The sequence below is a fragment of the Rousettus aegyptiacus genome, unplaced genomic scaffold (genome assembly GCF_014176215.1).
Source record: "Rousettus aegyptiacus isolate mRouAeg1 unplaced genomic scaffold, mRouAeg1.p scaffold_m13_p_5, whole genome shotgun sequence".
In the NCBI taxonomy this organism is placed as follows: Eukaryota; Metazoa; Chordata; class Mammalia; order Chiroptera; family Pteropodidae; genus Rousettus; species Rousettus aegyptiacus.
Window position 1 is genome coordinate 85767377 of NW_023416308.1, and position 16787 is coordinate 85784163.

General features: G+C 32.8%; 1 protein-coding gene across 3 annotated transcripts in view; it reads left to right on the forward strand.

Annotated features, from left to right (window-relative positions):
• The window catches only part of FAR1 (fatty acyl-CoA reductase 1), a 53260-nt gene extending 36848 nt beyond the window's left edge, over nt 1–16412 (forward strand). For 2 of the 3 annotated variants that reach the window (XM_036220391.1, XM_016128193.2), the window contains exons 10-12: nt 6972–7101; nt 11871–11998; nt 13501–13849. In XM_036220391.1, the coding sequence (XP_036076284.1) occupies nt 6972–7101; nt 11871–11998; nt 13501–13663 (421 nt within the window). In that variant the 3' untranslated portion in view covers nt 13664–13849. Of the gene's footprint in view, nt 1–6971; nt 7102–11870; nt 11999–13500 lie in introns of all 3 variants that reach the window. The other variant, XM_016128192.2, reaches the window with a different exon arrangement.
• Nucleotides 16413–16787: the final 375 nt, after the last annotated feature.

Genomic DNA, 16787 nt, shown 5'->3' on the forward strand with positions numbered 1-16787 from the left:
TCATTATTCGAAGGGTGTCAGACATACAGTACCTGCATTATTGCTCGATCTTGCACTCAGGTTGACAGGTCAGAAACCGTGGTAAGAAGAATAGCAGTAAATATACTATGTATTGGTAAGGTGGTGGAAGCTTGCTAGAGAGACAAAAAGCCGCTAGCATGAGCTTGCTTTACCTTTAGAATTACTAAATTGATTAACCACAATAAACTAAACTTACCACAATCACAATCAGGATGCTAAGACGTTTCTTAGAAATTGGGGATATTTGGGGAGACTAACTATGATTCTCATCTTATTGGTCCATTGGTTTTCCAAAATCCCATAATATAGGAAATGTCTAACATCAGGGTTGTCATTGTTATTATAAGCTGAAATTGAGCCCTCTTCCCCTAAACACAGAGGGATAGTTTATAAGGGATTAAAAGTAAAATATTTCGCTTTAAGTAGATTGTGCAGTTTTATATGAAGAAAAATAGGATGCTTCTAGAAAATTATTTGCCTGAATTATCTCAACTGTCCGTTCAGCTTATAATATGGTAATTACAGTTTTTGACTAATATTCTAGGTTGCAAATATATTTTTAAAAAGTTATTAACTAATGGAAAACTTTCTACTTTCTTTTAGTTTTATAGCTTTTCTCTCTTCTTTCATTTTTATTGAAACCCCACAAACCTAAAGTCCTCCTGTCTTTACCACAATTATAGTGAAATGTACTATAAAAAAAATTTTTTTTAACTACATTGACATTACATTGGAGCCTTTGGTTGGAGAGTTCAGAACTTGAGTATGTATAAAAAGGGTGTTGATTCTAGAACTTGCATTAACTGCTCACAAAGTAAAAGTGAGGTATCTGCCAGCTGTAGTATATCAGGATCTGAGTTGTAAGGATTTTCTGTGGATTCAGTTGTCTGTTTTGTTTCTAAATCTATGTAAATATTGAAATATATGAAAGGTGTTGAATTAAACAACTTTAGGTAAAGAAATAAATACTTAATGGAAAAAAGATCCAAAATATATCAGTTATTTTCAAATTTTCTAGAATGATCTGAAAAGTACAATATTTATCATTGGCACCATTCTTTTGTGTCTAAAAAGCAGAATTTCTGAGTAATGGCAGTATACTTTCTTGATGTTAATAAAATTGTTGCAGGTTACAACAGAAAAGTCAAAAATTAGGTCAGAAAAGTCAAATGGGTTAAGCATGTCACAGTGCCTTACAGAGAAAAGGGGGCTTAGTAAACTTAACAAATAAGTGAAGAACTAAAGTTTATTAAATAATTTATACTAGATGTTGCTACATAACAAGTCATCTCAAATGTTGTGGCTTAAAGCAGCAGTCATTTTATTATTTCAGTTTATTTGTGTCAGGATTAGGGATTTGGAAACAAATCAGCTAGGCAGTTTTGGCTTGGGGATCTTTCATGTGCTCATGGTCCAATGGAGGTGAAAAGGAGGCATTCAGTGGAACAGGTAGTATTGCTGTCTCATTATAGATCTTTTCATATAGTCTCTTTACAAGGACCATTGGTAGCCTTAGGGGAATTGGACTGCTTACATGACAACTGCAGTCTTCAAGAAGTATTTCAGCAGGCCCAGTGAAAGCTGCATACATTTTGTGTCCCGCCTAGGAAAGTCATGGAGCACTACTGCCACCTCATTCTTTTAGTCACAAGTAGGTCACAAATCTACAAAGACTCAAGGAAAAGAGATATAGAGAATGGTCAAGATCATGTGATATATGAATAAGTAAGATGAAAGGTACTGTTGCAGCCATTTTTGAGAAGTGTAATCTCCTACAGTCAGCATTCTAGCTACAACAGTTCATATTTCCCCCACATAGAAAGTACACTGTTTCTTCCCCCATCAGCTTGAAGCCAGTGTTTGGTCAACTAAAGCTGATGCAATGATAGATGAGGCTCTTTAGGAATGGTTTTGGAGGTGTAGTTCCTCAGGTATTGGTCTGAAAACCTGTTAACTGAAGCAATAAGTTACCTGCTGGTCCATACAGCCAGTATATGATAGTGAGGCAAGCATAGGAAAATGACTTTAGACAATCTTGTTCAAAAAGAGAGAAAATGGGAGACACGCAGCAATCACTGGTCCATAAAAGTTATAAATTCCAGGTGGGTATATGTTGATTGTTTTTTATTTAGGGCTCAGTCCTACTCTTAGTCCGGGGCTCTTGGTGACTGCCTTCTGAGTCATCCATCTTTGCCATTAAAAAAAATGATAGCCTGTGCTCACAACTGAGCAGCCTTCTTAACCTACCTCCTGCCCACTAAAGGTGTGGAGTCCCCAGGGCAGGGATTAACTACTATAAAGGGCTGTATGGTTTCTGTTACAACTACTCAACTACGCTGTTAGTTGTAGCCTCTACCATGCAACTACTTAACTATGTATCAATAAACAATATATAAATGAATAAGCAAGACTATATTCCAATAAAACTTTATTTACAAAAACAGATTTGGCCATTAGGCTCGGGTTTGCTAGCCTTGATCCACAGGTCTCTTTGTTTTGTACTGTCTCTGTCCCTTTAAGTATCTAATATGATTTCTCTTAAAACTGTGTGGATTTCCTGTGTATCTGTTTTAAAACAATCTACTACATTAGACCAAAGCCATACCCACAGATCTCTTTGAGACATGCTTTTTTCTGTCTTGGGTTCTTTATAAGATTACTTGGGGATAACACCCTTAGATCCTAGATCCCTAGACCAAACTCTTAGATCCTGTCTCTTAAACTATAGGGTTTCTAGGAGACATTTCTTTAAGATCTGGAGCAGGCTTTTTTTTTTCAAAAGTTCTATGAGGTTATATTGAATTAACTCAAAAAGAATCTGGAGGCATGTAAAGATAATTTAAAGATTTTAGGGTTTGCAAACCAGAAACACAACTAGGCAGTACCCAGAGTATTCCAAAGAAGAAAGAATAGTCAGGTTCTTATAATAAAAAGTACATTCTTGAGAAGAATCCGTCCTGCATTTTTAGCCCTAAGATTGGTCCAGGATGGTTATTAGTCAGATGTCTGTCAGTCTGGTTGATGAATGCCAGTAGTCTGGAGGATGGGTGCCAGGATGTCTTAGTCACGTCTTATGGTCTGGATAGTGGATGTTAGGTGGATTTCAGGTGGTCTGGATATGTGAGTCCTTCAAGGGCTAATCAGGATTATCTGGAGGTCTGGTGTGAGTCCAGGTTTTGACACCCAAGTAATTGCTGTATATCTAGGCATTGACACAGGACTGGGAAGTTCAAAAGTTTCAGTTCCCAGACTAGTTAGAACAAGAATAGGATTGTTTGCTCATGCCCCAACCTACTCAATTTTAGTAATTTAGCAGCTTGACTATAGTGACTCCATTTTATTTTTTCCCTTTATCCCTTTATATCTTAGATATTCCTGAGGTCTTTGCAAAAAATTTTACCTCTGCATTCTGGATTTGACCTATGTTCAGAAGCCATTTTTAAAGAATTTCTGGCTGGCATTTTACATGTTCTCAGACAAATAGTTCATTCTTTAAAGATCATCTTTGTCCTCTTTGGGAAAATCTTCTTGGCTAGATCATAAAGTTTATTAGGTACAGTTTCTATTTTCCATTGTTAACACAGGTGACAGTTTTGTTCTTCCAACTCCCAACAATATTTTTCTCACTTTCCTTTAAGGCCCCATCCAATAAGTTTATTAAAGCCCTTTAAGCCTTCCACTAAAATTCTTTTCTTGGTCCTTCCAGATTTTACTAGTGTCTCCTTAAGGGCCTTTTAGAGTCTGTCTACGACCTGATCCTAAAGCCAATGGTACATGTTTTAGATTTTTATTACATATACAGCCCCATACTCCCAGTACTAAGATCTGTTCCTGTGATATTTGTGCTACGTGGCAAATCCTTTCAAACTTAGTATCTTAAAACAACAATCATCTTATGATTTTTGTGGCTCAGGAATTCTAGAAGGATTTAGGTGTGTGGTTCTGGCTCAGTCTTTCAAGTGATTGCAGTCAAATAGGGACTAGAGCCAGGTAACACACTGGAGGGAGTGGAAGGGAGAGGAAGGGTACAGAGCAGCTGGGGTGGCTAGGCATCTTCATGTAGTCCCCAAGAGCCACTCCATGTGTCTTTCCACATGGATTATTTTAGGCTTCCTCACAGCATGACAGCCTTGGAGGGAGTTGGACAACATACATGGCAACTGAAGGCCTCAAAGATGAGTCTTCCAGTGAGCAAGGCAGAAAGCTCTATCACCTTTTCTTACCTGCCCACGGAAATCAGTGTCATTTCCACCTCATTCTGTTGGGTATAAGTTACCTTCACCTCTTGATGGGAAGATAGTAAAGGTGATATTACAGGTGAACATGTAGGATGGGAGATAATATTGCAGCTACCTTTTGAAATTAAAATCTGCTCCAAATAGGAAACATCAAGTAAAGAATTTGCTTATCTCAGGTTTGTCTTGGATGAGACTTTTTAAGTACAAAATAAGGAGTGATTCTTGGGAGATGTAAAGATTTTTTATTTAGGCACTTTTTATAAATGTTAAATACAACGTCTTACAGTTTATATTATTTGATTTATTCAGATATTTACTGAGCAAGGTACTAGGTTTTATACCTTACATTGGGGCCTTAATATAATACCTACTTCTGCATTAAACTTACAATGCATAAATGACAATTATGTCATTTATTGTGTCCATTTTGCTCATTCACATTATTCTGAGTGTCAGCTAGATAAAAATCTGACTTGCTTTATATTGACATAATTATAAAAAGCACAACTCATATGCATCATACAGATTTCTAGTTAATAATTATTAGGAGGTAGGATGCATGATATTGCCTATAGAAGCAGTACAAATTATTCACTCTTGCTCTTGAAATGTATATATCATCACTATTAAAAGTGACAGTAAAAAAATGATTGCATGGCCTTTTTAATGGTTATTCAGCTTAACTCTCTTTAGCTTAACTTCTCTGAACCTGATTATTATTTTTTTTTAATCTGTGTGGTCCTCTACAGAGGACAGTTTTGCCCCCTTAGAGTACATTTGATAATATTTAGAGATGTTTTTAGTTATCACGACTGGAGGAGGGATGCTACTGGTATCTAGTTGGTAGAGACCAGAGATGCTGCCAAGTATCTTAAATTGCACAGGACAGACCCATACCACAAATTATCTGGCCCAAAATGTCTGTAGTGCTGAGGTTAAGAAACTCCGGACTAGATGACCATTAAGATCTTGCCCTACTCTAAAGAATTGTGATTATTTTTTTGTGGGTTACCATTATAAAGAATAAATACACAGAACATACATGGCAGTGTAGTCTCAGGCATTCGCTCTTATGTCATGTTTAACCAGAGTAATGTGCAAAGTCTTAAGTTTCTTTTAATCTCCCATAGGTTTGATAAATATTCTGCAAACTTTACACATATATAACCTTTCATATTTCCTTTTCCCACTCTAATTTTTATTGTAATTATTTTTGAATGGCTGAATAAATAATTGGTTTTAGGGTAATTCTGTTGCTGGAATAAACCTGAAGATAAGACTAGGTGAGAATTGTCAGCAAAAGAGTTAGGAAGAAAAACTTTTTAATAAGATGTATATTGGAAAACCATGTTAACCAAATATGTGTATATGTGTGGTTCAAGTATACTACACTAGCTGTGATAGTTGATATTGATTTAATTACAAATTTGTTATTTTGTTTTTCTTAGAAAAAAATTATTTAATCTTCTTTCTAAAAGTGGCTTGTGTCTTTTTTTTTTTCCACCAAGTGCTTTCTATCTATATGAACTATTTTTGTCCAAATATAGCCTTTGATGTCCAATAATTTTTTGTGTTCAATAGAAGTTTTATTTTGTAATTGCTTTCTTTCATGAACCAGTTTTCTTTATATAGTCCATCTTCATTTTATCTCAGTAGTCTGGATTCAGAGTTTCTTTCTAAATGTATAGAGTGTGTCATCAAAATTGCTTAGCTAACTGTTACTGTTTTGATTTCCCCCACCCCCATGCATTTCTAATATTCTAATTTTCCCCCGTCTCTAAAGCTCCAACTTTTGGGACTCTAAACTTCATATAATGTTAATCATTATTGTGGGGAATATAAATTGAGTTATTTTAAAGTATTTCTCCACAAATAATTTTTCTCTTTTTCAGGGGTTAGGAATTTTTGGTATGTTTTGTTTCAAAAAGTTTTTTCTTCCCTTTCCCAACTTATCATAGGTAATTGTTACTGTATAGATGTTACTGCTTGGGTTAACATTATGATATCAATGACTTACAGTGAGCCATGATACATAAAATGACAAATTTAAAGATCAAGGCTTCTTACTCTTTTAAAGAGAAATAAAGTTTCAAAGTCCCTTAATTTCTATAAGGATGGATATTTGGGGATTTGGGGAAATGACTGAATATATTAGAAAGTTTTCAGCATGAGTCATTGATTTCATGGCACATCCAGATGATCAAGAGTGGTACCTGTCAGTGTTAAAAGAGGAAGTTATTTTAAAATATAGATAGAGTTGACTAAATGGCAAATGAATATTTCTGTATAATATAACAATATATTATGAATTCATAAGAAATCTTAGTAATTGCAACAACTAAAATGTGGTTTAAGGAACAAAAAGTACAAGGAAATTCTTATCGAATCCATTTATTGCTTAGTGTAATATGTAGAAAATTTGACTTTAAAGTATTATATTTCCTTTGAAAATTTTATATATCAGCAGAACTCTGTTTAGATAATGTTAAATTCATTTGCTGCTGCTTAAAAATTTATTTTTCATTTTGGATTTATGAAATATTCTTTCAAAGTACAGAAATACTCTTACTATGTGCTGGTTTGGCACACTTATTGAATTATGTATTATAATTTTACTGTTAATATCTCAGTATAGAAACTGATACTCTGGGTGCTGGTGAGATTTTTCATAATCTATGCAAAATATGAATCTGTCATTTTCTTATAACACAGGATGATGAAAACAATAACTCGTCTTCACAAAGCTATGGTGTTTCTTGAATATTTCACAAGTAATTCTTGGGTTTGGAATACTGACAATGTCAATATGTTGATGAATCAACTAAACCCTGAAGATAAAAAGGCAAGTATTTTCTGTTTTATAATAGAAAATAGGTAGTATAGTTAGACAACCATTAGCAACCTGAGAAATAATTGAATATTTTCCACAACTGTTATGCAGCAAGAAAGTCATTAAAGCTTCAGTCATAATTGTTGGTGATGAAATAAAATTGCTTTACCTTAGAATTTATAATGTAAGTATTCAAGAGGGGCAGAGATATTTTTTTAAGTATGATTGAAATGTTATTTCTCTTTTTTCTTTTAATGTCAGGTTCAAAGAGAACTTTGACTTCTTTATGCATATCTCCCCCCGTCCCCCGATACACACACACTGTGCACTCTCCAGATACTTTGTTTTGTTTGGTTTTAAGAAAAACTTCTCAAAATTGTTTTTCACATACTCTTTTACTTTTTATCATTCCACATTTCTCCCTCTGTTAGTTTGAAACTTAAATTGTGTGTATTTTCTTTTTGAGGTTACCTTAGATATTTTAATGGGCATACCTAACAAAGTCTAAATTAAGCAATTTCTCTAGCTTCTCCCTCAGTGATATTGAGGACCTTAAGATGTTTTAGCTGTGATTACCAACCCCAGTAACTTGTATGGTTATACATTACTTTAGTTCTCTATTTAAATCTCTTAAGTAGAAATGATTATTTTATTCAGTTTTATTTAGATTTAATTATATATTTACCAGTGTCTTTGCTATCATCATGATCTCAGCACATCAAAGATAACTTTCTTTTCATATGTTTATGTTGTTGCTATTAAGTCAGTTTAACTTATAAAACTGCTGCTTTACAGGTGATCTTTTTAAGAGTTTTTCTTTATGTTTGGTGTTTTGCACTTTCACTGTGAATGTGGGTATAATATTTTTTTAATTTATCCTGTTTTGGTTAGGCTTCCTGGATCTGAAGTTTGATATCTTTTAGCAACTCAGGAAAATATTTAGCCATTATTACTTCAAACGATGCTTCTTCATCATTTGTAATTCCTTGTGAAATTTTAGTATGTTAGATCATTCTCTCATTTTATATTTTATATTTTGTATCTCATCCTGGCCTGAAATGTAGATAATTTATTAAAATTCTATGATACTCCCCAACTGAATTTTAGTTTTCAGTCATTATATTTTCATTTTTAGAAGTTCAGTTTATTTTTCAAATTTAGAAACATTTTTTAAACAGTCTTAAGAATTTTTTCTTGAAACATGTTAAACATAATTGTTTTAAATTCTGTTTCTGATCATTCACACTTCTACAGTCTGTGCAGCATCCTATCTGCTATCTTGTTTAAGCTGAGTCTCACTTATGGCACCTTGTTTATTTGTTAGTGTTTGTTTGATTATAAATTTATATTTCTTGAGGGTGTCTGTGGGAATTTTTTGAAGCCTGCATTGAAATTGCAGTTTTCTAATAAAATTTACCTTTGCTTCCAATTGCTAGTATTAACTAGCTAGATGGCATTAACAAGCCAGGACTTTAAAATCTCTGATTAGGTTATTAGCATAATTCAGTTAAATAGACTGTAGGACTGGATCATGATTACAGTTTCTCAAAGGAGATTTTTTTTCTCTTCTTCCTAGTACCAGTTTCCTTTCCCCACTTAAAAAAATTTTTTAAATAATGTTTTATTTAACTCAGTATATTCAAAATAATATGTAATTTGAACAGAAATTTAAAAGTTACTTAAAATTTAAAAAGTTATTTAGAGGATATTTCACTTAGTATTTTTCACATTGAGCCTTTGAAAGCCAGTGTGCATTTTGCATTTCACAGCACATGTCAGTTCTGGCTAGCCACATTTCAAGTGTCCACAAGGTGCATGTAGCTTATAGCTACCATATTGCAGCTTTAGTCCATTCTACTGGTTCTGATGACAGAAGTTTTCAGGTGTGCTGTTTCTCTGCCCACTGATGTGTGTGGTGGGTTTACTTCTTTTTCACCCTTGCTCTGAAGATAAAACTTTTTGGAATATTCTATAAGACTCCTTAACTTATGGGGCCATAGACTTTATAGCCAGTCTTCCTCCCTGCCTGTAGCCTTCAAAGCAGACAGTCTAAGTTACTATGGTCCTGCAGATAATCTCAGGTTGAAAGATTTATGGCTTCTGTTGATTCCATACTTTCCCCCACTCCACCTTCACCCTTCCACCCCATATCCCAAAGCACAACACATATTGTTCAATGGATTGTTAGAAAACAAGCACCCAGGTGAAGAAATAGAAATTATCTTCAGAAGATTGCTTCATAACCCCTCCCAATTACTACCTCCTCCTAACTCTATCTTGAATTCTACAAACTGTTAGTTTTACCCATTTTCGACTTTACACAAATGATACCATACAGTATTTTTAGTCTTTTGTTGATAGACATTTGAGTTATTATTGGGAATAATTCTATGAACCATATGCACACATTTGCTTAGGATATATATCTAGAAATAAAATAGCTGAGTCAAAAAGAGTATTTGTATGTTCATTTAGTAGATAATGCCCAACAGTTTTCCAAAGTGGTTATAACGGTTTACGTTCCAAGTGGCAGAATACGAGAGTGCCTTTTAATCCAGATCCGCCCTAACATTTCGCATTTTTAAGTTTTAATTTTAGCCACTTTGGTTGGTGTGTAGTGGTATCTCAGTGTGATGTTAGCATGCATTTTGTATTACATGAAAAGCTTATGTAGCAATAGCCAAAAATGTCAGTAGTAATACTAGAAAGATAAAGTTTGCAGAAAAACAATTCTTAAATAACTGTTAAACATTTGAAAACTAAACTTCATTCATAAAAATATATAAATACAAATTGAAACTGAGATATTTACAAATCAGATTTGCAAAAATGCAAACTGTCAACATGGTCTGGTGAGGCTTTGAGCATATAGGCATTTTCATATATTGCCGGTAGAAAGATTTATCTTTCTCCTTTCTTTTATTTTCACCTTTTCTGTATTCTTAACTTTCGGATATTTATCTTGTAAATAACATATGGATTTTTTTTTTTCCAGTCTGGCTGTTTTTTACTCTTAATTGGAGGATTTAATCTATAATGTAATTCCTGATAATTTTGGACTTAAATCTTACTCTTAGTGCTTTCTATTTGCCTTACCTGCTTTAAGTTCTTCTTCTTTTTTTTTTTTTTTTTCTGCTTTCTTTGAGTTTATCTTTACTATTTCATATTTTACCATCTGTATTAATTACATAGAAATATATTATTTTTCAGTTGTTTTAGTAGGTTACTTTGGAGTTGACAGTATACTTTCTTAATTTATCAAGATCTAATATAATATTGATAATTCTCCCTTTTCTTGGACAATGCGAGGACTAATACTGTTGTTACATATTTTAATTCTATATATGTGCTATATACCTAATAACCATTATTCTTATTGCAGTCTATGTAATAGATACATATAAATTTACCAGCATAATTGTCCTTTTATTCTTCTTTATTAATCCATCTCATACTTCAATCTGGAGTCATTTTCATTATGCTTAAAGAATACCCTTTAGTGTACTCTTCTTCAGTCTTCTGCTCATATCAGATTGTCTCAGTTTTTATTCTGCTGGAAACATCTTTATTTTTCAAAGGCGTTTATCCTGGCACAGAATTCTATGTTAGCAGTTTTCTTTAAGCACCTGGGAAACATCTTATAGTCTTTGGCTTCCAGTTGCTTCTTTTGAGAAGTCAGCTGTCAGTAATTCCTTTGGCAGTAATCTATATAGTGTTTTTCTGATATCTTAAAATTTTTCTCTTTGACTTTCGACAGTCTTATGTGCTCAGATGTGTGTGTGTACATATGGTGTATGTGTGTTTTGAATCTGGTTTTATGTCTCATTTTTGGAAAATGTCCTGCCATTGTCTTCTCAGATACTCCTTCTATTCCATTCTTTTCCACTCTTCTGTGGGAATTCGATTACACATATGTATGACCTTCTCATAACTTCCATCTTAAGTCACCATTTTAGGATGATGTTACTTTAATGATTTATTTATGGTAGCTTTTTTTTTTCTTTTGGTCTAGAACTTGCTCTTTTCAGATAAGTGGTGGTACATAGTGAATAATCTGTTTATCACTCCAAATGTGTGGAGGAACACTGAGTGGTGTATAGCCCTCTCATTTTGTCATGAAATAGAATTTTTGTAAGGCTTTCTTTTCCAGAATACCCCTTTCATCAAATGGCCTAGTTATTGTTGTTTAAACTCCTAAGCCAGCTTTCAAAACATATTTTTAAAATAAATTTATTTATTTAAATTAGTTTCAAATATACAGTACATTGGTTAGACATTTATATTGTTCATAAAATGATTCCCCTAATTGCTCCCTCCCTCCCCAGGCCCTCCATATTCTTTGTTTTGATGTCAACACTATTGCCTAAGAAAATTAATCTGCACAGTATGCAGAATGTTCAAGAAGAGAGGAGATACTAAAGATAGAAACTGAAATAAATGTATTAATAGATGTATAAAATAGTGAAGAATACATAGATCTCTTTGGACAATGAGATTTTGTCTTTTTTTATTTATGTATTTTGATGGTGCAGTCTTCTTTTTCCTCACGCTTCAGCTAGTCTTTAAATGCTGACACATTTTCAGATTATCTTCTCGAATGTTTCTGTGTTTAATGGAAGGTATGGAATAGGAATAAGAATGTTTTTATGAATAGCAGTAAGATTTTAAAAGTTAATAATGTAATAGTTTGTAATTATGTCATTTAGAATTAGCCTTTATAAAATGTATAAATTTTTACTAGTTGTGAAAAAAATTAACCTAAATTTTTCTTGTGTATGCAGACTTTTAATATTGACGTGCGGCAGTTACATTGGGCAGAGTACATAGAGAACTACTGCATGGGGACTAAGAAATATGTTTTGAATGAAGAAATGTCTGGCCTCCCTGCAGCTAGAAAACATCTGAACAAGTAAGTCTTACATGGGTTTGATTTCCTATTGTCTTCCTTGTGAAATAGCACACACATTTTTTTTTTGTAACTGGTATATTGAATAAAAGATACCACTAACAATCTATTAGATTTACGAAAAGTGCTTACCTTTGGATTGGAACTGTGGTAGTATTGATTTAGCCTAATATTGTTGAAATGTGATATCTTCTTCAGTTTATGCTGTTCCTTAGAACTATATTCAGTTTTAAAAGTAACTATTATCTTCTATCATATTTACTTAAGAAGTAAAGATATTAGGAAAAATAAAAAATATATTTTAAACTGGAGGTAATTTATTTATTTAAAATATTTTTTACTCTAGTCAGATACATCTTTGGAAGAGAAAAAGGATATAATACATGATTCAGCATGGAATTTTTCTTTGTTTATAAAATAGAGTTGTAAAAAAAAAAAACCTCAGAAAAAGGAAGAGGAATAAATCACTGTTAATTCATCATTCTGAGATGCAGTTAAAATTTTAAATAGTAATCCCTTTTATTTGTAGCTTATTTAATACAATTTTTATAACAGTTTTTAAGACTTTTGTGTTACGCTCGTGCCTCCCAACTCTATGAGTCTTTGCAGGGCAATTAATCAGTAGTATAGATGAGAAACTGAGGTGCAGGGAAGTTGTGTTTTCCTAGGTTATATTGTATTAAGTGATAGAACCAACTAGAACAATGACCTTTTGACATCGAATTCAAAGCTCTCTCGTCTGCACCCATTGTTCGTATGTTGTAGTCCTATTTTGCACCGCATATTGAAATTAATGGAATGTATATAGCATTGCACATCTAAAACTTTGTATTCCTTTCTAACACCATCAGAAATGTTGAAAATTTTTTGAAACTTGAACAAGATAACATGCAAGTTACTCTTTAAGAATGAGAGGGTCCTCCTATCTAGAGTTAGTGCCATGTTTCATTCACACATGAGTTCTTGTCCAGTGGCCTTTGGTCATGTGACTGTCAGCTGTAACTGAGGGAGTAAGTTCACTTGTCTGACAACTTGTAAGCAGCCTAAGATGTCAAAAAAAATGTTTATTTTGCCTGTAGTGATGACGTATATAATGAACAAACCTTTTAAAATTAGATAGGAAGCTCTAGACATGTAAGGGACATGTCTGTTTTACCTGCAGTATACTTGCTGCATGGCACAGTGCTGGGCACACAGAAGGATGCTCAATAACACTTGTTGAATGAATAAATTTGCAGCCTAAACTTACTGATAATAAAAAGTTTTGTATTATTCATTGTTAATAGAAGTAACACATTGTTGGATAGACAATTGTGCAGAGTATGCAGTCAAGTTTGCCTTTTGCTAACTTTCTAAATTAAAAACTTAGTTTTTAAAATTAATTTCAAATGAGTATCTATTTGACCTTTAATTATATTAAAAAACAGAGTATTAATTGTCTTTCTTCCAACAGTGTTTTATTCCGGAAAAATTTTGTTTAATACATCTCTCGATTTACTTTCCAGGTTGAGGAACATACGTTACGGTTTCAATACTATCCTTGTGATCCTGATCTGGCGTGTTTTTATTGCAAGATCACAAATGGCAAGAAACATCTGGTACTTTGTGGTTAGTCTGTGTTACAAGTTTCTGTCATACTTCCGAGCATCCAGCACTATGAGATACTGAAGACGAGAATTTAGCATTAGAACATCTATGCATATGGTGGTCTAAATGCACAAAATGTAAAATGTACTTGAGTCATGTCATCTTTTGTCAAGACATTAAACCATCTTAGATCAGAGAGTGGAGTAAATTATGGTACATTTTATGTAATGTTTTAATGTTTATGCTCATAAAAACCTAGTGAACACACTGTGGTATGCCATCTCAATTCTGCAATAGCCACCAAAACCATGACTTAATATTTTGATCCCTTGGGAGAAGGGGTGGGGTGAGGGTAGGAGTGGGGATATAGGAACACTGACCAGTATAACTGTGCAATTCTGGAACATATTAATTAAAATATGCCTTAACATATAGTGAATTTCTAATTCTAATATTTAATGCAATGGAAAGCATTTATTTGACAGGAATACAAGCTAAGTTGGTAGATATTTGATTCTTCAGTGTTTAATTTTTTTCATCAGTAGATGTGAGTTTTAGTTTTGTTAAAGTTATAGCCAAACTATTTTCACATCATCCTGTAAGTTATCGAGTGGTCTCAGACATGAAAGATGTTTTCTCATTTTTCTTTCTCTGATTAGAGGCCTGATGCATATCATTTTTCTATAAGCAATCAGTTGCTTTCATAGTCAGAAGGCTATATATTATTCTGAAGATCCTAATAGATCTAAATGGGTTTGAAAATCCATATCAACATATGCTATGTGTTTTTTGAAGGAAAATTAAAATGAGTTCAGTAAGACTTGGCATCAAAAATTAGGATACATTTTTTTTGTTCACATTATGACAAATAAAAATCCTGTGAGGAGGTGTTCATGCTTTGAAGCTGGAGGATTTCTTGAGACTTTGGCAAATGGGGGTGGAGGGGCGGGGTTGGGGAGGGATTCACCGTACTTATGTTCTCCTCCCTTTATAAATTTTATTAGTAAGACTTTTAAAAGGCTTATGTTATCTTTCCAGTGAAAACTGAAAGTGCATTATTATGAAAGAATGTATTTGCAGGTAGTTATAACATTAAGAAAATGTTCTCATATGTGTAAACACATACTTTTGACCTCGAGAGCTGAACTCCTTCAAGAAAAATAAAATAATGCATAAAATAATGTGTATAAAATTAAAAGACTATTTACATACCACATAAAGTAGCAAACTCTTGAATGAGTTTGAAGATATTTATTTTTTCTGCATGTGGTTTTAGCTTTAGAAAGAAATACATTATAGAAACAAGCAATAGCAAGAAAATTAATGTATATTTTAATGATACATTATAATTCCCTTTAAACCTTAATAGTAGTTAATTCTCCTTACTGTTTTAACATATATTTGGTTTAACAGATTGATCAGCATAACATGGTCTAATTTAGCTGCTCAAGTTGTACTATATTTAAATCATCAACAGTGTATCTTGAATATGTTTAATGAGATCCGTTCACAATACAGAAGTTACATAGAACTTTACATCTGAATTTTCTTTGTCAATTTAAATGTAATGTATAAGAAGTTTATTTTGTTATTGTGAAAAAACTAAATGTAAAAGAAATCACCTTCTTCCATGCAGGTGTGTAATCTTGAAAAGGAAAAATGCTTCCATGTTGAAGCCAGATTTTCTGCAGTAAAACTTTTCAGCATTATTTTAAAAGAAATATGTATATAAATACATATGTATTCTTTGGAATGATACAAAAGTCTTTGGTCTAGGACCATACCTAGTATAAGGTGTGAGAGACCATAACAGTGTCTAAAGATGGAATAAATGGTGATGCCTTTGACTTAAAGTGGCCCATGTAATTAACTATATATCTCTGTACATTGAGTGCTCCATCTCTCCAAATACATTTCCATAATGTATTGAAAACATGCTCATATTTGTATGATTTTTATACTTCTGCCAAATGTACTGAGAATTAGATGAATTGCCTTTGTATCTTGAAAAAGAATCAGGTACATCTTCAGTAGGCATGTGAAATACATATGGAGTGTATGTCTTTTGATCTGTGTCATTTTTCTTATAATCTAATTTTTAAAAATGCTGACTGGGAGTGTACTGAGGCCACCGCATTAATTTTGTGTGTTTGTTTAGAATTCTGTTGTCAAAAGAAAGCTGATGAATAAATTAACATGTCATTCCAGAACTTAAAGTTTTAAAATTAGCATAAAGTACATATAGATTGTTAATCCTCACTAACTAGAGTTCAAGTATAACTTGAATTTAAAGATTTTGGAAAATCATTTCTGTTTGTGTCATTTGCTAGACATGGTTTTTAGTTCTATTTGAGTATATTTTCTACACAAATCAATTTTTGACTGGATAGCCTATTAAATAAATTTAATATTTAACTCATTTGATAAAGCTGTATTGTAAAACATTTTATTTGTTCCCCTTTTCACTCTTGAGTCTTATAATTCTGGCATATGCATCTGTCACTTGTGATGTCACTGTAACTGTATTTAAATTTGACCTGGCAACATTAATATGTCCTAAAATTCAACACAGAAAAGCATGGCAATATGTTCTTTGACTTAAGGATGGTATAAAATAAAAAGTCTCTGAGTCTGTGTAATAAAGCTTGGAAGCAGGGAGGAAAAAATCTTATTTCTCCCCTTTTTTTGTTTATAGGAACTGGTTCAGGGTTTTGGCTTTTTGTTTTAAATGTAAATTGATAATCTTTTATAAGAAGTAAATAGACGCATTATTGGGTGCCTTTGTTTGTAAACCAAAAAGTAATAAATGAATCCCTATATTTCCACTTTAGTATTTATCGTATTTTTACAGTAATTGTCCTGAAAATTATACTGAGAATTGCCAGCGAGATAATCTGGTTAGAATTACAGGAAGCAGTCCCCACTTATGCTTCTTACTTTTTTCAGGTGTACTCATTACTTCTTGTATCTTTATTTAATTTAATTCTAAGTTTCTTACATAGTATTTTAGGGGAAGCAGATAGGATGAACACTTTTTGTTAAAGTATTATTTTTATGTATTCGCTGAGATGAGGTGATTTTCCTCTTTTCTAAAAAACAGTATGAGGAGACTGCCAGGGTGTCACGGGATTCCAGACACAGTTGAATGATACCATATTAACTTATAGGGACACTTGTGGTAGTTTCTATGTTGAGTAAGTATAAA